Here is a 23,567-nt window from a genome sequence, read left to right as displayed (position 1 = left end):
CACCAAAATGCTCTACATAATAATAGAGAAACAAGAGAAAAGAACTTACAAGACCATGTAATATTGCAGTCAGACCTTTTCATCTACATCTAGCCTTTCCACGGGACCATGAGGGCTCAAGTGATGGTATAATGGTTTGAAGTGTTAACTCAATAAACCCAATTCTACATTTACTGTATAACACCACTGGTAAATGTGTCTGAAACTCCTTTGCCCAAGATTAACTCTTGCCCTGAACTTGGCAGTTAGGTCAGGAGTTAGAAAAGGGGATAAAAATAGAAACAGGAGAAAAGAGGTAGCTACTTAAAAAACAGGCAAGTTTCCTGCCTAAAATTATAAAATATTTTAATTTTTAAAACATTTAACAAGTACAAGATTTAATAACATTCTAAAATATTATTGATCACACTAACAACTTGTACTGTATTGATTTGCCAAAGAATAATCAGTAAGAGACCACAAGGAATGCTTAGACTTACTGAGTATAGCTATTCATTCTAAACAGCAACCTCATTCTCTGTGTCTCCAAAAGGCTCTAATATTAAGTTAAACAAGGCTCACTATTAAATAATCTATGAGTTCCTGTGCCTTAAGGATCTGAAAAGTATAAAAGTATTTAAGAAACCTAGCAGTGTAAATTCTTTATAGTATGTGACAATTTTCACAAAATTGGTCTATTTTTGGTTTTCTAAATGAAGCTAAAAATATAGAAAACATAAACATGATTACCATTTGTTCGTATTTAATGGCATCCTTCTCTGCAATCTGAGCTGCCCTTTCTTTATTCATGTAAGCTGCTTTTAATTTCTTCTCCAATTCTCTGAGCTCAATACTGTTTAAAAAAAAGACAGAAATTTAAAATTGAGGACCATATTTCTTACTATTTTAAAGGTCTATATCTGAAATTTAAAAGAACTTTTTTCTAAATGTAAAAGATATTTTTTTTTGGTCAGTATTTTTTTTTATTATGTTATGTTAATCACCAGACATTACATCATTAGTTTTTGATGTAGTGTTCCATGATTGTTTGCGTATAACACCCAGTGCTCCATGCAATACGTGCCCTCTTTAATAACCCATCACCAGGCTAACCCATCCCCCCCACCCCCTCCCCTCTAGAACCCTGTTTGTTTCTCAGAGTCCATAGTCTCTCATGGTTCGTCTCCCCCTCCGATTTTCCCCCCTTCATTCTTCCCTTCCTGATATCTTCTTTTTTTTTTTTTTTTTAACATATAATGTATTATTTGTTTCAGAGGTACAGGTCTGTGATATTATTAAATACCTTGAAAACAATATCCTTTCCTCCCTTCACACAAAGAAAAATCAGAATGCATATGAAATGAGGCATTATAATTAATTTTCCAGACAAAACAACCCTTTTATTTCCAATAATCATCACTAAAAACCTTTTTGCCAGAGTATGACTCAGAGAGAAGATGGTTTATCAATATTGGTTAAAACTTCTGTCCAGCTACCAATGCTATCGAGCTAAAAGAACTAGAGTGGAGTGGTTTAAAGCGAGTAACTTAAATTTTATACCTCGGTTTTGTGATCTGTAGAAGGGTTAGCTATGGGAATTAGTTAATGCATATAGAAAGCTTAGAAAAGTACCTGTTACATAGTAAACCCTCTATGAATGGTAACTATTTTTTGATGATGATGATGATGAAGAGGAATGACCATGGGCAAGTTTGCTTCACTTTTCTGGGCTTGTTTGCTTATCTGTTAAAAATGAGGATTGCCCTCAGATAATCTCTAAACTGCTTTTGAATCTATCCCTTCCCTAGCTATAGTGGAAAACAAAATGCCATATACAACTTTTCATTTTAATGTGCCAGAATTCTGAATATGAGAATTCTGAGTTGGAAGGGTCCTTAGATGTTACTTGGATGCACAAATTAATTCTTTTTTTTTAAGATTATTTATTTTAGAGAGAGAGAGTGTGGGGGGGTGGGGAGTAGAGGGAGAGTCTGAAGCAGACTCTGCACTGAGCCTGGAGCCCAATGCAGGGCTTGAGCTCACAACCCTGAAATCACGACCTGAGCTGAGTTGGATGCTTAACCAACTGTGCCACCCAGGTGCCCCGAACACATCTTAATTCTTATTAGAACAGAGGCACTCACCTAATTATAAACAACTTACAAGTACCCTATACCTCCAAAGAGACAGTCATCATGGGTAAGAGGAGAGCTATTCTTGGTGTTGTGATGTGTCCTTCTTGCCCTTCCTGTTGTAGATGTAAATGTATATGACACAAGATTGCTTTCTTTCATAAAAATAATAAATGAGGATTAAGTTTCTAAGTTAGTCTATATATTTTACTCTGATAGGCTGCGATATATTTACAAGGGTTTTTGTTAAGAGTTAGGTATTAATATTTGTAAACCAATGTATGAACCCAATCACAATATATATTACCTCTCCAAAACAAAGTGCATCAAATTCCAAATAACTAACATGCAAATAAATGACCTTCATTTGAAGGACAAGTACACACATTTCTATTGGCTATATACCTAGGAGTGAAATTTCTGAGTCACAGGTAGGCTGTGTTCAAATGTAGAAGAGAAAATGCCACCTTTCCAGTGCTTTGCACAGCTTTGCACTCAGTGCTTACACTGCTACACATCCCAGCAGCACTCTGTGGTCTTGTCATTCTTTTTTAATTTAACCACTCTTGTGGTGTGTAATCTATCACTGGGGTTTTAATTTGTTTCCCTATTATTAAAATGAAACTGAGACCTTTTCATATGTTTGAGTCCTTTCTATATCTTCTGTGAAGTTTTTGTTCAATTTTTTTTGCCCATTTTTAGACTAAATTGTCTACTTATTGTTGCATAAAAGTTCTTTATATATTCTTGATACAAGTCTTTTGTTGCTTATATGCATTGGAAATATTTCATTCCAGTCTGTACTCACTCCCACCGTGGTTTCTTTAGATGAAGTATTCTAATTCACCAATCTTTTTCTTCATTGTCAATGACTTCTGTGTCCTGTTTTAAGAAATGTTGCCTACTGCACACACATAAAGGTATTTTCTTATATTAGTCTCTCAAAACTTTGTTTCACCATTGACTTTTAGACTACAGTCATTCAAGAATTGATTTCTGTGTGTAGTGTGAGGTGAAAATCAAGCTCATTTTTGTACATATGGCTATTGAATTGATCCAGTACCATTTTATAAAACTGTCCATTTCTGAATGTTCTGCAGCACCAGGCCATTCACAGTGCCCTGCAGTGTCATGAAGTTGAGGTGTGCATCTATGCATGGATCTGTTTTTGAATATATCCCAGCCTTCCTCAACTGGGGTTCCATAAGAGAATTAAGCCGCACAGAAGACTGAGAACCTGTATTTTAATTTTCTCATAGTATATAGTTGGTATTGTTTTAGATCGATAGGAGGTCAGTTAACTCATTACAGATAACAGATGCCTTAGGCCATTAGGGTTTAAATTTTCTGGGTGAGAAGATCTGCTCCATTCTATTCCATTGACCCATTTATTTATTCTGTGCTAAAACCACACTATCATAATTATTGTAGCTTTATAATAATTTTTCATATCCTAGAGAATAAGTCTCCAATATTGGTCTTCTTAAAGATCATCTTAGCCATTCTTGGTACTTTGCATTTCCATATACATTTTAGAATCAGCTTGTCAAGTGTCACAATAAACAATAATGGCTGAGATTCTGATTAGGATTATACTGAATTTATAAATCAGTTTGGAGAGTACTGACATGTTCACAATACTGAGTCTTCAATAAACATGGTATATCCTTCCAATTATTTGTTTTTAAAAACTATTAATAATGGTTTATTTTTGTTTTCTTTCAGTGTTGAGGTTTTATAGCTCTTTCATTAGGTATTTATTTTTTATGCTATTGTACAAATTATTTTAAAAATTTCATTCTCTAATTGTTGCTAATTTACAGAAATACAGTTAATGCATATTGACTTCACATCCAACAACACTGCTGAACTTATAAATTTATACATAGATTCTTTTGGATTTTCTACATACACAATCATATCATCTGGGAATAATTAAAGTTTTATTTCTTTACTGCCAATCCTAACACCTTTCATTTACTTTTCTTGCATTATTGCACTGGCTAGTGTGTCCAATACAAAGATTAGTAGAAGGTATTATAGCAAGCATCCCTGTCTTCTTAATAAAGTGTTTAACGTTTGCCATTAAGTATGATGTTACTGTAAACTCCATTTTATTCCTAATTTCCTAATCCTTTTTTTAATCTTAGAGTGATGTTGATTTATATCAATTGGCTTCTTCTCATATAGTTTTTCTATTATATTCTGTTAATGGGATGCATTACATTTATTGATTTTCTAGTTAAACCAACTTTGTATTCCTAGGATAAGTTAAATTTAGTCAGATGTAATATCTTTCTCACATGCCACTGGCTTTGATACTAACTTCAAATTATAGTAGCTAAATTCAAGAGAAACAGTGTAATTTTTTTATCCTATTCAGGTACTGATCTTATTAAAATCAACTGGGAAGTGTTCCCTCTTTTTCCACTCTGCAAACCTATGTGAGACTGGTGTTATTATTTGAGTGTTTGGTAAAATTCACCAACCAACTAGCCATGAAGGTTTCTTTGTGAACAAGGTTAATTATAAAGTTATAGGTTTCTGTTACTACTTGTGCCAGTCAGTTTGGTAAAATGTTCTATTTACGAATTTATCTAAATTTCCAAATTCATTTGTATCAAATTGTTCACAATATCCTACCATCTAGCAAATTATTTGTATGATCTATAGTGATGTACTATCATCCATTCCTAAAATTGGTTATTGATGCATTCTCTCTTATACTTTATCATTCTTGTCAGGGGTTGTCAATTTTATTAGCCTTTTTAAAGGCACAATTCTTGGCTTTGATTCTACTTTATGCTAACATTCTAATGTATTTGTTTCTGCTCTTATTGTTCTTCTACATTCTTTTTGTAATCATGCCAGATGGAAATTTGCTGTTCATTTTCTAATAATTCCAGATGGAGCCTTCGTTTCTATTAGTCATTTCAGATTATAAATTACTCTTGAGTAACAGCTTTAGCTAAACCTGTAAGTTTGGGTTTTTTAAATCCTTTAACTTTTTTATTGTGGTAAAATACATAAAACAAAAATTTGTCATTTTTAACTATTTTAAGTGTACAATTCAGTGGTGTTAATTACATTCACAATGTTCTACAACCATCTATCACTATTTCCAGAAATTTTTCATAATTCTAAACAGAAATGTTGTACTCATTTAAGTAATAACTCCCCATTCCTCCCTTTCCCTAATACCTGGTAACCTCTAACTACTTTTTGTCTCTATAAATTTACCTATACTCGTTATTTCACATAAGTGGAATTATACAGTATTTATCCTCTTGTGTCTGGCTTACTTTCTTAACATATTGTTTTCAAGGTTCAACCATATTGTAGCATGTATCAGAACTTCATTCCTTTTCATAACTGAATGATATTCCACTATATATATATATATATATATATATATATATATATACACACATACACACACACCAAAGTTTATCTATTCATCTGTTGATGGACATTTGGATTGTTTCCACCTTTTGGCTATTATGAATAATGAATAATGCTGCATTAAACACTAGTGTACAAATACCTGATTAAGTCTCAGTTTTCAATCCTTGTGGGTATCTACCAAGAGGTGGAATTACTAAATCATATGGTAATTGTATAACTTTTTGAGAAAGGCCGAACTGTTTTCCACAGTGCTTGTACCATTTTACATTCCTACCAGCAATGTCTAAGGGTTCCAATTTGTTTCCATGTTCACTAACATTTATTTTCCATTATTTTTATTATAGCTATCCTAGCAATTTCCCTAATGACTAATGATGTTGAGTGTTTTTCTCATGTGCTTATTGCCTACTGTCTACCTTCTTTGAATAAATCTCTAATACTTTGCTTATTTTTGAATTGGGTTGTCTTTTGTTGTTAAATTGTAGGAATCCCTTATATATTCTGGATTTAAATTCTTATCAGAGATATAATTTGCTTTTCTGGACTGAGTGAGTTAGGAGTTAAGTGAAACACAGATGAGCATCTTGTGTCAATCCTTCAGGTAGCTCCCAAGTAGGTTAAAACATAAATATACAATAATTTTCTAATTAAGATCTGCTCTGCTCTCTCTAGATCCAGGGATAGATACTCACAATATGGGCTACTACTTCAAGACTGCCTCAGAGCTGGGAAGAGATGGAGCAAGGACAAGTAAAAAAAAATACCACAAACTTTGGTACCATTTCTAAGTTGCCTTTTTCTTGATTCAGCATTCACTTGGTTGCTATAAACCTTTGATTGTTGTAATTGTACTGGCACCAGCAAGGAACTGGTTATGTATTTAATAAGGGAAGACTATCTTTTATCTCTTCTTTGGGCTAGTTTTTGCTGAACTTAAATACAAATTACATATGAGGTAATTCTTTTTGCTTTCATATACCTATGTGTTAACTATGTAATATATGTATAGTTGCTAATTATGTAATTATAAAAATTAATTATACAATTAATCATAATTTTAAGTAATTAAAATTATTAATCACACATGTAATTATTAATTGATTCATGCTATAATTTAAAAAGGACTTCTAAAAATAGGGAGTAACTGTCCCATCTCAAGTTAAAAGCAGTGATAAACTGGGGGGCCTGGGGGGCTCAGTCGTTAAGCATCTGCCTTTAGCTCAGGTCATGGTCCCAGGGTCCTGGGATCGAGCCCCACATCGGGCTCCCTGCTCCGTGGGAAGCCTGCTTCTCCTTCTCCCATTCCCCCTGCTTGTGTTCCCTCTCTTGCTGTGTCTCTCTCTGTCAAATAAATAAATAAAATCTTTAAAAAAAAAAGCAGTGATAAACTGTCTTTTAAATATTTTCTTGGATTAAAAAAATCATGTGTTCTATAATCTTTGTAATTTCCTCCCTCAGCCTTCTTTTTAGTGCTTAAAAAAAATCTCACAAAGTATCATTTGCATTTTAAAGCTCTCCTTTCTGTTTAAGCAAGTGTCTCATGACATCTGTGAAATACCACTCTTTCTTTAAATTGGACATTTTGGCCCGTGTCCTTAAGAAATACGAGGCTTACAGGCATCATAGCAGTTTTGTGGTTCACCTGCAGGTTGCAATTTGAGACACTGACTTTAAATGAAAAATGTTATGATCGGACTTTAGTTAGAAAAATGCCTTTTTCTCATGTGGTCTCAGAAATAGGAAAGATCAGTCTATGTGTTCTCAGTGCTATATCTTTGCTTCGGCTTCCAGGGAAGCAATGATAAGATATGGTGCTCCCATCTTTGGGTTTCACACCTACTCTGGTCTGTTACGGTTGCATTGAAATAAAATTTTTTAAAGCAGTGCAAAAAAAAAAAAAATCATGTGTTCAAAAATCAAATAACAAAACAATCTCATGACTTTCAAACTCAGTTATTTTCAAAATAAATTTCAATGAGCTTTCCAAATTCACCCTGGTTTTTAAAAATTCATTTCTTTTAAATTTAAAGAGTTTAATCTTACTATAGATTTTAATAACTTAGGATATATTTTGAGTACCACAGCAAACATTTCCTTGAATTTAGACCTGCCAATTAGCAGATGAAAACACTGATCAGAATAATGGTCCATTTCTGCATCAGTCAAAATTCTACCATGGCTTATGCAAAAAGTGAAAAACTCTTAGAAGTTTTGACACTGCTGAGAAACAGCATACCCTATTTGAATAAGTACTCAACTGAATAACTTTTGCCTTAAGTTTGAAGAAAATTTTCACGAAGTATAGAATTCTATATGGGCCATTATTTTATTATGGCGCTTTAAATCCATGGTCTTCTCATTTTCACTCTTGGCTTTCAAAATCCAGTCATACTTCTTAGTGCTGCTCCTTTGAAGGTAAAAGTCTTTTGTGGGGCTGCTTTTGTGATTTTCATGGTTTTCTTTATTGTTGGCTTTCAAAAGTTTGACTAGGGTGAGTATAGATATAGTTTTCATCGTTTGTTGTGTTTTAACCTGTGGCTTTATGTCTTTTATCATGTTTGGAAATTCTTGGCCAGCATTTTTTCAAATAATGCTTCTGCATCATCCTCTTTTATTTCTACTACCAGAACTAAAATTATACATCTGTTAGAACTTTCCATCATAGCCCTTATCTCTTTTAAGTTTTCTTTTGTGTCTTTCTATCCTTTTGTCTTTCTGTGCTTTATTCTGGATATTTTCCACTAAACTGCTTGCACATAATCTCTTCATCTGTTTCTATCTAATAAAATCTAATTGAAGGGGCGCCTGGGTGGCTCAGTCGTTAAGCGTCTGCCTTCTGCCTTCGGCTCAGGTCATGATCCCAGGGTCCTGGGGTCGAGCCCCGCATCGGGCTCCCTGATCCACGGGAAGCCTGCTTCTCTCTCCCACTCCCCCTTCTTGTGTTCCCTCTCTCTCTGTCTCTCTCTGTCAAATAAATAAATAAAATCTTAAAAAAAAAAATTAAAAAAATAAAATCTAATTGAATTCTGTATTATTGAAGTAAAACATATACTAAAGTGTACAAATCTTATGCATAAAACTTGTAAAATAATGTTGAACAGCTTGCAACATGCTTATTGGCCTCTCAGCCATCATTTTGGAATCAGCAGAACCTCCAGAAGTGTAGCTACAAATGCCAAGCTCACCATTCTGGTTTCCTTCCTCTCTCAGATCTTTTATACTTTCTCCAGATATTATGTTCTCAGAGAGAGCATTTATTTGAATCACCTTGTCTAAAAACTGCTAGAGGGGCACCTGGGTGGCTCAGTCGGTTAAGCGGCTGCCTTCGGCTCAGGTCATGATCCTGGGGTCCTGGGATCGAGCCCCACGTCCGGCTCCCTGCTCAGCGGAGAGCCTGCTTCTCCCTCTCCCTCTGCCTGCCACTCTGCCTACTTGTGCTCTCTGTCTGTCAAATAAATAAATAAAATCTTTAAAAAAATAAATAAATAAAATAAAAAAAAATAAAAACTGCTAGAAGTGGAAAGTTCCTCTATTTAATTTTTAGATCAGTGAATTAGACAAATACATGATGAAATATTTATTTTGTCTCCAGATAAACATAAACCCATGAGGGATAGCTAACAATGACTGGAGAATTAATGTCCAAAAAGATAGTTTGCAACTAGAACAATATGAAGACATTAATGGCAATTTTAAATCTTTAAGCATTAGTAATCCCTTAAAGAATTTGATAAAAGTTGTGGACCCAGAAAAATACAATGGGTACATTTGTCAAACATATAAATATAATTTAATGAAGCTCAAAATCTCTGAAGCTCACTCATGGGTTATATAATATCCTACGGAAGTCCAGCTCAGTTAAGATGATATGTAACAATTATCAAAGTAAATTTCTAATATATTCAAACTATATAACTATAGGATGAGCATTTAGTTAGCCCTGAGTTTTAGTCAACACTGTGGCATGCCTGCTCCAGAAAAGCAATTCCATCTTAAGCAATATTAAGAAATATATTCTAGAACAACGTGGTTAACAGTCCCACTACTAGGAGTATTAAGCAGTACCCTAGAACATTCATCATACACAATTATGAGGGCAATATTTTAGAACAATAATTATGTAATTTACATCTACAGAAGAAAACCAGGATGGTGAAGGAGCTTGAAATCATATTATATATGGAACAAATGAAGGATATTTAACTTATAGAAGAAAACATTTAGGGGATTCATAAATATGAAAGGATATTCTAAATAAGAACTAAATGTTTTTCATCAGATAGCAGAACTGAGATAAATGCATGAAAGTTACAGGGAAATTAATTTTGAAACAACAGGGGAAAAAAGATTATTCAAAGTTAGGGCTGAATGAAAAAAGAAGTTTCTATCCCAATCACTAGAGGTATTGAGCCATAGCTGACCAGCCACTTTCCAGAAATACTGTAGGAAATTTGTCAGTGTAGAAAATTAAATTACGTATCCCCTAAGGTTTCACTGAAGAGTAGGATTCATGCGTCATATTTTTTAAGATTTTATTTTTTATTTGAAAGAGAGAGAGCACACGAGCACACGGGTGGGGAAGGGGCAGAGAGACTCCCTGTTGAGCCGGGAGACCAAAGTGGGGCTATATCCTAGGACCCCGAGATCATGACCTGAGCCAAAGTCAGACACTTAGATGACTGAGCCACCCAGGCGCCCCTCATGAGTCTATTTTTTAGGTCATTTTAAAAAAAGAAGAAACTGCTATTTATTTTCACCTTAAATACTTTACTTCTTTGAACACGACTTCTTTTCCCAAATGAATTTATATAGCATTTAAAGCAATAAGTATTTCCAGACAAAATATTAACTTAAGTGCAATGATACAAAGAAAGAAATTTCACTCTCAGGTGCTAAGCATTAGATAAAAGTTTAAAGGCAAAGACAACATAAATGAAATTTATAAAAACCAAGATACCTGTTTTCTCTTACTTGTTGCCTCATCTTTTCATCCTTTAGACTTTCATGTTTTAGTTTTGCCAATTCCATAGCCAATTTTTCTTCTTGTTCAAGCTGGAGTTCCCTCAATCTTTTGTTTTCTTCTGCCTGAATTTTTTTTTAAAAGTAACTTCAGTTATTTGTCCTCCAGAATCAGATATTTTTCATCAAAGCTTCAGAGCAACAAACATTTGTGTTTTATTTTAAAATACAAAATACTACTTCAATAAGTACTTTTCCAAACATTTTACCCCAGAAAATTTCAAACATCAATAGTAGGAAGAATATTAAAATATACCCTCAGCTATCCATCATTCACTTTCAATAGCTATCATACTTTTCCAATCTTCTTTCTCTACTCTTCCACTCCAATTTCATTTTTTTCTTTGTTCTTTTTTGCTCGACTATTTTAAAACATATCCTAGATACGTCATTACCATATAAATAATTCAGTATTGATCTCTACCTGAAAAGAATTTTGTCTTGTGTAACAACCATGCCATTACCATGTCTAAATAACAGTAATTCCTTAGTATGGTCTAATATCTTGTCCATTTTCAGGTTTTCCCAATTGTCTCAAAGATACTTTTGTTTGCTTTTTCAAATGAAAATCCAAACAAGTTCCACATGTTGCATCTAGCTATTATTTCTCTTATGTCTCTTTCATTCCGTAACAGTCATCCCATATACACACTTCTTTCCTCAAACCATTGACTTGTTGTAGAAATTAGTATATGTGGACTATACAATGTCCCAAAACATTCTGAATTTGACTGTTTCCCCAGGATACCATTCAACTTGTTTCTCTTTTCTATCTCCTATAAAATGGTAGAAAGATCTAGAGGCTTAACTAAATTCCATATTTAGAATGAATAAGCAAATGAGATGTTCAACATCACTAGCCATCAGGAAATGCAAATTAAAATGATAGATCACTACAAACCTATTAGAATGGCTAAAATAAAAAATAGTGGCAAAGCGAATGTTGGTGAGAAACTGCATTTCTCACATATTGCTGGGTGGGAATGTAAAATGGTAGCACCACTCTGGAAAACAGTTCAGTAGTTTGTTAGAAAGGTAACATGCAGGGGCGCCTGGGTGGCTCAGACGGTTAAGCGTCTGCCTTCAGCTCGGGTCATGGTCCCGGGGTCCTGGGATCAAGCCCCACATCGGGCTCCCTGCTCAGCGGGAAGCCTGCTTCTCCCTCTCCCACTCCCCCTAAAGGTAACATGCAATTACCATACGACTCAATAACTGCACTCTTACGCATTTAGCCCAGAGAAATGAAAAGTTATGTTTATTTAAAAACCTATACCCAAATGTTTACAGCAGATTTATTCAAAACAGCCAATACTGGAAATAAACAGACATACTTCAACAGGTGAATAAGCAGATAAACTGTGGTACCTCCATACCATGGATTACTACTCAGCAACACAAGGGAATGAAGTACTGACACTTAGCAATAACCTGGATGAATTCCTAGGAATTAAGCTGAGTGAAACAATACAATCCCAAAAGGTTACAGACTGTTCAATCCCATTTATATAATGTTCTTGGAACATGTTCTTTATTTTAAAATTGAGCTTTAATTCACATAGCATAAATTCACCTTTCACAATTCACAACTCAGTGGTTTTTTAGTATATTCACAGTGTTGTGCAACAATCACTATCTAGTTTCAGGACTTTTTCTGAACAGACTATATTTTGGAGCAGTTTTGGGTTCATAGCAAAACTGAGCATAATTAACAGAGTTCCCATATACCCGCTGCCCACACACGTGCACTGCCCCACCTCACTATCAATATCCCCCACCAAGTGGTACATTTGTTATAATCAACTAACCTACATTGATACAATCACCCAAAGTACATAGTTTCCGTTGGGGTTACCTTAGTGATGGATAGTCTATGGGTACGAGAAATGTGTAACAACATGTATCCACCATTAGAGTCCTCATACAGAGTAGTTTTACTGCCCTAAAAATCCTCTGTGCTCTGCCTATTCATCCTTCCCTCCCCCAAATCCCTGACAACCTCTGTTTTTTTTTTTTTTTTTTTTTATGTTTTATTTATTCATGAGAGTCAGAGAGACAGAGAGGCAGAGGCAGAGAGAGAAGCAGGCTTCCCGCGGAGCAGGGAGCCCGATGCGGGACTCGATCCCAGGACCCTGGGATCATGACCTGAGCCGAAGGCAGACGCTTAACCATCTGAGCCACCCAGGCGCCCAACCTCTGCTCTTTTTATGATCTCTACAGTTTTGCCTTTTCCAGGATGGTATATAGTTGGAATCATGCAGTCTGAAGCCTTTTCAGGTTGGCTTCACTTAGTAATACACAGTTAAGGTTTCTCCATGTCTTTTCATTGCTTGATAGTTCATTTCTTTTAGCACAGAATATTCTATAGTCTAGATTACTGATCCATTCATCTACTGAAGGACATCTTAGTAGCTTACAAGTTTTGGCAATTATGAATAAAGCTGCTATAAACATCCATGTGCAGGTTTTTGTGTGTAAGTAAGTTTTTAACATTACAGCATGGTTTCATCACCCCCCAGAAAAACTCCATACCTGTTAGCAGTCACTCACCATTCCACTTACCTCCTAGCCTCTGGCAACCACTAATTAACTTTCTATCTCTATGGATTGGCTATTCTAGATATTTCATTTAAATGAAATCATACAATATGTAGCCTTTTTGTGTTTGGCTTCTTTCATTTAGGGTAATGTTTTCAAGGTTCATCCATGTTGCAGCATGTAGCAGCAATTCATTCCCTTTTATAACTGTATGATATTCACTGTATAGACAGAACATATTTTGTCTATCCAGGCAGCAGCTGATGGGCACTTGCGTTGTATTCAACCAACTTCTGGCTATCATGAATAACGTTGCTTTGAATATTCATGTACAAGTTCTTGTGTGAACATGTTTTCAGTTGTCTTGGGTATATGTTTAGGAGAAGAACTGCTGGATAATATAGCAATTACATTTAACTTTTTGAGGAACTGCCCAATGGTTTTCCACAGTCACCAGCAATGTACAAGGCTTCCAGGTTCTCTACTTCTTTGTCAACACTTAATGTCCTTTTTTAAAAAAATATAGCAATCTTCATGGTTCCGAAGGGGTACCTAACTGTGATTTTGATTTGCATCTCCCTAAAGACTAATGATGTTGAGCATCTTTTTTTGTGCTTATTGCTCATTTGTATGTCTTCTTTGGAGAAATGGCTATTGAAGTCATTTACCCATTAAAGAATTTTTTGTCTTTTATTGTTGAGTTGTATAGATGACATTCTTGAAATGACAAAATTATAGAAATGGAGAACATATTAGTGGTTGCCAGAGTCTGGGATGAGGTAGGTGTATCCAAGAAAGAGATGGTGATGTTTATGAAAGGACGAAAATGAGGGATCCTTGTGGTCAAGGAACTACCCTGGATCTTGACTGTGGTGTTGGATATACAAACCTCACATGTGATAAACTGTACAGAACTAAACACACACATGCATGCAACACACACAAATGAGCACAAGTAAAAGGGAAACCTGAACAAGGTGGGTGGATTGTATCATTGCTGATATCTTGTTTCTGATATTATACTACAGTTTTACAAGATGTGCCGTTAGGGAAAATTAGGTACAGGGTATATTAGGTCTCTCTGTATTATTTATCTTACAATTGCAGATGAATCATTAGATAATTATCTAAATGATTTTTTTTTAAGATTTTATTTATTTATTTGACAGAGAGATAGTGAAGAGCAGGAACACAAGCAGGGGGAGTGGGAGAGGGAGAAGCAGGCCTCCCGCCAAGCAGGGAGCCAATGCAGGGCTCGATCCCAGGACCCTGGGATCATGACTTGAGCCTAAGGTAGATGCTTAACGACTGAGCCACCCAGGCTCCCCTAAATAATACTTTCAATTAACAAAAAGCAACTGCAAGTACTAGTGATGACACAAAGCAACTGGAATTCTCATACATTACTTGAGGAAATGCAAAATAATGCAGCAACTTTGCAAAATGGTTTAAAAGTTTCTTATCAAATGAAGCAAACACCTACCATGACCCAACCATCCTACTCCCAGATATCTATCCAAGAGAAATGAAAATTTATGTTCATATAAAAGTTTGTAATAAAATGCTCATAGCAGTTTTAGACACAGTTGCCATAAACTGGAAACTCAGATTTTTTTTCAACATGCAGATGGATAAACTGTGGTACATCCATATACTAGAATACGACAATAATAATTCATGCAACAGCATGGAATCTTACATTTGGTTTGCTAAGTGGAAGAAGTCCAAACCAAAAGGTGACATATTGCATAATTCCAATTATATGACACTATGGAAAAGGTGAACCTATTGGGACAAAAAAGAAATCAATGGTTTCCAGGGACAGGGGAGAAGGGTGAGTGATTGACTATGAAGGGGCAGCATGAGGGGACTTCTGAGGTGCTAGAATTGTTTGAATGACACTGTGATGGTGGAAACTGAAATCTATGCATTTGTCAAAATCCATAGAAATATACACCAAAGAGAATTAATAATTTTATAATATGCAGAATTTAAAAAGAAATCAACAAGTACATCCATACCATGCACTACTACTCAATAATAAAAAACAATTAACTATTGGTTAAATCCAGCAACTTGGATGACTCCAAATCACGCTGAGTGGGAAACACCTGCTCTAAAGGTCAGACATATAATTCCACATATGTATAGAATCACACACGATTACATTTACATAACATTCTCAAAAGAACAAAATTATAGGGATGGAGAACAAATCAGGCATAGTGGTGGTCGAAAGAAGTATATGACTGTGGTGGGGTAGCATGAATGAGGTCTTGGCGGTGATGGAATAGTTCTGTATCTTGAATGAGGTGGCTGTCGCACAAATCTACACATGTGCTAAAATGACACAGAGGTAGACACGCATATTGTACAAATGTCATTTTCTAGGGTTTGATATGATAATACAGTTATGCAAGATGTAACCACTGGGGGAATCTTCTGTAGAAGGGCACAGGACCTCTCCATACTATTTTTGCAATTTCCCAAGAATTTGTAATTATTTCAACATAAAAAAAAAATGTAAAGAAATCAACTAGATGTGGGGGGAATAAGAGAATGCAGACTATGTCAAATTAACTTTATTAAAAATCAGGGGGTCCAAGATGGCAGCATAGGAAGATCCTGAACTCATCTCCTCTCATGGACACACAAAATCTACAGCTACCTATGGATCATTTCTTTAGGAATGCTAACAATACTGACTCCATCTTTGGCCTTCCATCTTGTTGGTTGCTCAATGACCTCTCTTGGTGTTCTGGCCCCTTGGAAATGAATATACATCCTTAGAAATACCCACAAAGGCCAAGATGGGGAGAGGCTTGTTTTGGCCTCCCAAGAATCTGTTAGAGATAACATAGTCTTTCCTTTTCTGATGCACAGGTGGGGCTGCAAGATCTAATTAAAAGTTAGCTGTCAATTAGATGCATACAAGCCCTTTGACGTGTGTGTGAACGCTTTGCTCTTACAGTGCCCTTCTATATGCCCTCTGCTCTATAAAATTTGTGGACTAAGGTCTGGATTTGGCAGAGAGTAACTATGTAGTTGCTGTGGATAGTCTTCCACCCAAATCCCCCTTCAGTAAGTTACCTCAAATCAAACTGTGTAAACTGGATGGAGTGGCCTACTTCATTTTCCAGTCTCAAAGTGTCTTCTCACTCTGGGGGACACTTTAGATCTCTCCTGCATCTTCTAACAATTTCCTTCTGAAAAGCATCTGAAAACTAAATGAATTGCTTCTCTATAACAAAGGATGAAAGGACCACATGGAGAGGGGTAGAGAGACAAGAGACACAGTCTTGGCAAAAAAAAAAACACAAACCCACCCCCAATAAGCAGGGAGACAATAGAGAGGGATGTCACCAGTCTAGCACTTTTGCTAGACGAGTGAGGGGTTGCTGCCCCACATTAGGCACCCCAATACTTCAGAGCTGCACCAAAAAATGTCTGGCTTAGAAAACAAAGAGGGCTGACATCCAAGGAACCCAAAGTACTATAGGAAACTGAGATTCTCCTTTTAAAGACTCACTTGCAGTCTCACTCATCCCAGGATCAAGCACAAAAGCACCAATTTGAAAAGCACCTGGTGTTTATGTGAAGGAAATTCATTTGCTGGTCTGGGGGAATCTGCTGAAGAAGCAAGGGACAGTTGGTGCTCTACCAAGGACGGAGGCAAGGCAGACTCCTTCTGCGTGCTCTCTACCTATCCTACTAGAGTAGGAGGGCACACTGAGGCTGGTGAGGGCAAGTGGTCTCAGCACTGTCCCGAGGCTGGACAGTGGGGGCAGTCATAGCAATCCCCCGACCCCCTGGCTGGGGCTGACATGTAGGAGCGGTCATGGCATTCTCCTGCCACCAACCTGGGGCCAGTATAGGCATGGAGACAGGGCACTCTCCAACAGGACCACCGAAGCCTCAGACACATGCAGTCCAGGCATCTTCCCGCTGCCTTGCTGAAGCTGGTGAGTGCAGCTTTCGGAGCAGGTGCGTGCAAAGTACACTGGGGATGCCCCTTGTTCATCTGGCCCTGGTGGCCAAGGGGGCTGGAGTTTCTGAGCTCCAAGGGACCGTAACAATCAGAAAGACAGTTCTTGGCAGGCCAACACCCTCAGGGCACTACCCAGACAGCAGAGTGAAAGACACACCCAGTCTTTCTGTGAAAAAGGCCTACTTAACCTGGAGCTCTAGCCTAAGAAACAGGCTTCAGGTTTCCCACACAAGCAAAAGCTACAAAGGCACTCCCCCGGGGATCATAAGTAGGGAGACACTATCCTTATGCATCCCCTTGGCCTCATTGCAGTTCAACAAGACCTCCCAGAAAGGAGCTTATATACTCATCTGGGGTCCTGAGTTTTCCAACTGTTGCCAAGGGGACACCTCTAGATCTGGAGGCCAGCAGGGTTTACAATTGTGGCCCCACAGGACTGTATATATTTGCATATAATAAAAGCTGCTACCTGAGGGTCTGGCTTCCATTCAGCCTGAAATTAAGTACTGAATAAGATTCCTGCCCTTGGAAGACTGACAGGTCTTGGCACACCCTCAACAACAGAGACATATCAAGAATAAATGAGGCTGTTTAGACAATCACAAAGGTTCAAGAGACAACCAAGAACGAATCAGTGGTGAATGAGAAGTTTCATCACCTACACAAGGCCACATCTTCAAGACTGGAAGAAGTGGCTGTTTTGCCTAACACAGGGAAACAAACATAGCCAAACAATATGAGGAAACAGAGAAATATGTTCCAAATGAGAGAATAAGACAGAACATCAGAAAAATACCTTAATGATACAGAGATAAGTAATCTACTGGATAAAGAATTCAAAGTAATAGGCATAAAGATGCTCACCGAATTCAGGAGAAGAATGAACACAGTGAGAACTTTAACAAAGAGATATAAAATATAAGAAAGTACAAAACAGAAACCAGAGCCGAAGAATATAATAACTGAACTGAAAAATACACTGGGGGATTCTACAGCAGACTGGATAAAACAGAAGGATGGATTAGAGAGCTAGAAAACAAAGCCCTGGAACTCACCCAGACAGAGCAGCAAAAAGAAAAAGGAATTCTAAAAAAATGAAGATAAATTAAGAGATCTATGGGACATCATCAAGTGAAACACTATTTGCATTATAGGGTTCCCAAAGGAGATGAGAGAGGGAAGGGGCAGAAAACTTACTTGAAGAAATAATGGCTGAAAACTTACCTAACCTGGGGAAGGAAACAGACATCCAGGTCCAAAAAGCCCAGAGTTCCAAATAAAATGAACCCAAAGAGATCCACACCAAGACACATTATAATTGAAATGTCAAAAGTTAAAGAGAAAAATCTTAAAAGCAATACAAGCAATTTGTTACATACAAAAAAAAAAAAAAACAAAACCCCACAGGGCTATCAGCAGATTTTGCAGCAAAAACTGTGCAGGCCAGAAGCGAGTGACATGACATATATAAAGTACTGAAAGGAAAGAACTTCCAACCAAGAATACTCTACCCAGCAAGTTAACACTCAGAATTGAAGGAAAGAGTTTTTCAGAAAAGCAAAAGCTAAAGGAGTTCATCACCACTAAACTGTTTTTTCAAGAAATGTTAAAGGGACCTTTTAAGCTGAAAAGAAATGGCTCTAATTAACAACAAGAAAACATATGAAAGTAAAAATCTCTTTGGAAAAGGTAAATTATGTAGTGAAGGTAGTGGATAAATCAACCTATAAAGCTAGTATGAAAAGACAAAAATAGTAAAATAAACTAGAACTACAATAATTAATTAAAGGATACATAAAATAAGAGGTAAAATGTGACATCAAAAACATAAAATGTGGGGGGGTGGTAAAAATGTAGAGTTCTGGAATGAGTTCAAGTTTAATTTGGTATCAACCTAAAATAGACTGTTCTATACATAGGGTGTTATATATGTTATATATATGTATTACCTCATGGCAACCACACAGCAAAAACTTACAGTAAATAAAAGAAAATGAGAAAGGAATCTAAACACAACACTAAAGAAAGACAACAAACCACAAGAAAAACGGTATCCATGGAAAAGAAAACTGGTCTTATCAAACACAGAAAGCTTTAAAACAAAGACTGTAATAAAAGACAAAGAAGGGCATTACATAATGATTAAGGAGTCAATCAAACAAGAAGATATAAAGTTTATAAATATATATGTACCCAATAAGAGGAGCACCAAAATATATAAAGCAAATATGAACACACTGAAAGGGGGAAATTGACAGCAATACAATAATGGTAGGGGACTTTAACACCCTACTTACAACATCTGACAGAAATAAGAAAATCAATAAGGAAACATCAGTCTTAAACAAAACCTTAGACCAGGTGGACCTAATAGATATATACAGAACATTTCATCCAAAAGCAGCAGAATACACATTCTTCTCAAGTACACATGGAACATTTTCCAGGACAGATGACATGTTAGCCCACAAAAAAAGTCTCAATAAAATCAAGATTGATATCGTATCATGCACCTTTTCCAACCACAATGGTATAAACTAGAAATCAACACCAAGAAGAAAACCAGAAAACCAGAAGCAGACTGCCATGTTGTGGAGAGGATCACGTGGCAGGGAATGTCAGCAATCTCTGAGAGATATGGGCCTCAGTCTTACAACTATGAGAACATGAATTCTGCCAACTTAAATAAGTTTAGTAGAGGACCCCAAGATTCAGATGAGAATGCATTCTAGACAACACCTGGATTTCAGCCTTGTGAGATCAAGCGGTCAATCCAGCTACATACCATGTCTAGATTTCTGACCTACAGAAACTGTGAGGTAATAAATGGATGTTTTTAGCCACTAGATTTGTGGTAATTTGTTACACAGCAACAGAAAACTAGTGTTTAAAATTGTCAAGGTCATGAAAGACAAAACAGGAAAAAGTGAAAAACTCTTACAGACTGAAGGAGACTATGGAGACATGACAACTAAAGGTAGTTTGTATTCTTGTAACAGAAAACAGATGTTAATGGAAAAAAACTGATGAGATCTGAATAAATCCTATAGTTAACATATTGTACCAAGGCTAATTTCTTCATTTTGATAATTGTTCTATGATTATGTAAGAGTTTAACATAAGGGGAAATCAGGTGAAGGGTATACAGGAATTCTCTATACTATTTTTTGCAACTTAATTATAAATCTAAATTTATCTCAGAAATTGTCTCTAAATATTATTTCCACTAGACGATAATAGAGCTCTTTGGTATGATGGCTGACTCCAGGTGTGAAGCAAGAAATTTACAAGATGAGCCTTGCATTAGCCAGAGAAAAAGAACAAACAGGATAATGAATCAGCTCAAGTGATTCCCAAGATCTGAAGGGTGAGTCAGAAAGCCAGAGACCCAGGAGAGCCAGTGGCTTAGTTCCAGTCTAAGCACAAAGGCCTGAGAAACAAGAGAACCAATGGTGTAGTACCTGTCCGAAGGCTGACAGGCTTGAGACTCAAAACGAGCTGATATTTCAGTTCAGTTGTGAAGGCAGGAAAAAAGCTGATGTCCCAAATTAGAAGGCAGTCAGGAAGGAGCAGTTTCCTTTTATTCAGCCATTTTGTTCTATTCAGGCCTTCATCACCCACATTAGAGAGGACAATCTGCTTTACTCAGTGTGCCAATTTAAATGTTAACCTCATCCCAAAACACCCAGGATAATGTCTGACAAACTATCTGGGCACCCCATGGCCCAGTCAAAGTCAACACACAAAATTAATCATCACTAGCCTGGAACATTTTGTTCTGACAGAAAGCAAGGAAGCTATCACAGATTAAGGGAGTCTTGTCAAAAGGACACAGAACCAATAAAGGCATCCATTGGCCAAAGATGGGGCAATCTGAGCATCAAAAAGGATAATAAATGCAATTAATTCAAGTATTAAAGACCCATGAGTCCATAAAGATTTTTTTAAAAAGGAAAAAGTCAAAAACTAAAGAAAATTTTAAAAAACAACATTGACAGACACCAATGGAAGTGACCAGAGCACCAACTCTGAAAATTAAGTATATATCTCCCTTTCCAGTAATAACTATATTTCAGGGTACTAAATAACCCTAGCTGATGCGGGAAAGTTCTTTACAAAGGAATTTCAGCTAATTAAATGTGAAAGGAATAACAAAATTAGAAAATCAGTGTCTTGCAACCCCTAACGAAAGGAAAGATTCATTTGCGAAACCACAGATGAAAGGCTGATTGGGAATTTTACAACAGAGGAACCAGAATGCCTCACCAGAGGTACCAGAATGTACATGTTTATCAACACTAGCATCACTACAAGTGGACCAAGCAGACATCATGTGCCTGCAGATATGGTACAATATCAAGGACAGCATCACCTATTGAGTGCTTGCCAAACGTTGTACCTAAATCTAATCATGCCTTTAGGATTAACTTCCATTTTGAGGAAATATAAAAATTAGGGAAACAAATTAAATGAACAAATGAGAAAGCAAACAGGTAAATTCAGAATACAGGATATCCTATAAAACTGGCCTAATTTGACAAGTTAAAAACATGAAGTTAAAAAAATAAAGGATGGGGGGGCGCCTGGGTGGCTCAGTCGGTTAAGCATCTATCTGACTCTTGATTGTGGCTTGGGTCATGATCTCAGGGTTATGAGACTGAGCCCCACATCAGCTCCATATTAGGCATGAGCCTGCTTAAGATTCTCTCTCACCCTCTCCCTCTGCCCCTCCCTCCAGCCTTTCTCCCACTCTTAAGAAAAAAAAAAAAAAAAAGGATGAATGAGGGAGGGACTGTTTTAGATTAAGAGATACCTAACAGACATGACAACCAAATATACTGTATGAATCTTATTTGGATCCTGATTAAAACAAACCAACTGTAAAAGCAGATTTTGACACAATCACAAAAACTTGATTATGGAATGGCATTAAATAATGCCTAGAATTTACTGTTAAATCTATTAGTTGAGACAGCGGCATTATTCTACTACTATGTAAGAAAATATCTACATTTTGTAAGATACATACTGAAGTATACAGGAAATAGGTGCTATGATATCTGGGATTTTCTTTAAAATTAAAGAAAAAATAAGAATAAAAAGAATGGGGAAAAAAATCTAATCCCTAGGATCTTATTGCTCAGAGTTGAAAAATCATGTCTAAGCCTTATGAATTTAGAACTCAGAGGGATGGATACCACTTTTAAAAGTTGCTTTTGCCATTCCTCACAATATCCTACAAAATGTTGAACATACAGCAGGAACTAAAAAAATTTTGAAATATCAGAAAACCTTTTTCACTTTTATGAGAACTCATTTCTTATTGGTTTCCCCTTTTTACCACCCTCATCCTTTAAAATATTTAGAAGTTTCCACAGAAAAATTATCTCCATATTTTAGGAATTATATACATACTGTACTTGAATTCTTCAAGGCAGCATTTCAAAATCGAAACTATTAGTACATTCATACCTAATACATACAAGTTCATTTTCTACCACTGAATAATGTACATGTTTAATCTCAGTAAATTCAAAAAAGGTACACTTAAATTTTTGTCTTTCGAATTTTATGGAAAGCAACCTAATTTTACTTACGTGAACAAAACTGTGAAAGTCAGTAATTACGGATTTCATATTTATGAAAACAAAACAAAACAAAACCCTGAGTCTTACTCTGTTACAGGCACTATTAAGTGCTTTGCATGTACTAACTCATTAATTATTAAAACTCCTACAAAGTGGGTACTATTATAAATGCCATTTTATAGATGAGGCAGAAAAGTAAAATCAATTTACCCAGGGTTCCAGAGCTTGCTTACATACAGCGGTACTAGGATTTAAAGTCATACAGTCTAACTCCAAAAACCCAGCTCTTTACCACTACACTGGGCTGACTTACGATGAGACATCCTTTACCTGATGTTACTATCTATCTACTCAATTCCAGTATCAGCAGCTGGATCTCATTTCCAACGAGAAAATGAAGAAAAAAATGTCAGAATGAATAGTAAAATGTACCTTTTGAATGGCCTCTTCCATATCCAACTCAAATTGTTCATTCTGTAATAATCTGAGGAATCTCTTACGCTCCACGAGGTCATCATTTTCATTCTGCACCATTTGGTCCCTGATTTGATTTTGTATCTTTCTTACTGATTGGACATGCAGTTGTTTGCAGTAATTTATATCTACTCGTTTCTGATGCCTTTCACTGAAGCTCAAAGTTCGCCTTTTAGAAGCCTATAATGGAGAGAAAAAAAAGTACGCATACTTTGGTATTCCAAAATTTAATTTTTAAAAGTATACCGCTGCAAGCCCTAGGTACAAAAATAGGTAACAGCAATAAACAAAGGGCTTTTGGCTTCCTTCCTAAATTCAGAGAACTGTAACATAATAAAAAAGGTACACATGGTAGATAAACATATTGGTATATCAATAAATTATTTTTATTATTCCCCATCTTATAGATGAGACATGAAAAGTAAAAGCAACTTTATCCAAGGTTCC

At 36.2% G+C, this 23,567-nt stretch overlaps 1 protein-coding gene across 3 annotated transcripts in view; it reads right to left on the bottom strand.

The window, feature by feature from the left end:
* MNS1 (meiosis specific nuclear structural 1) overlaps window positions 1-23,567 on the bottom strand; it is a 42,099-nt gene that overhangs the window by 17,840 nt on the left and 692 nt on the right. For 2 of the 3 annotated variants that reach the window (XM_078079294.1, XM_078079293.1), the window contains exons 2-4: window positions 23,079-23,300; window positions 10,474-10,601; window positions 730-832 (exon numbers count right to left, since the gene is read on the bottom strand). In XM_078079294.1, coding sequence (XP_077935420.1) covers window positions 730-832; window positions 10,474-10,601; window positions 23,079-23,300 — 453 coding nt within the window. Of the gene's footprint in view, window positions 1-729; window positions 833-10,473; window positions 10,602-23,078; window positions 23,301-23,567 lie in introns of those variants that run through there. The other variant, XM_078079295.1, reaches the window with a different exon arrangement.

The sequence above is a fragment of the Halichoerus grypus genome, chromosome 8 (genome assembly GCF_964656455.1).
Source record: "Halichoerus grypus chromosome 8, mHalGry1.hap1.1, whole genome shotgun sequence".
In the NCBI taxonomy this organism is placed as follows: Eukaryota; Metazoa; Chordata; class Mammalia; order Carnivora; family Phocidae; genus Halichoerus; species Halichoerus grypus.
The sequence above is the reverse complement of the archived record's forward strand: the minus strand, read 5'-3'. Positions and strand labels throughout refer to the sequence as shown.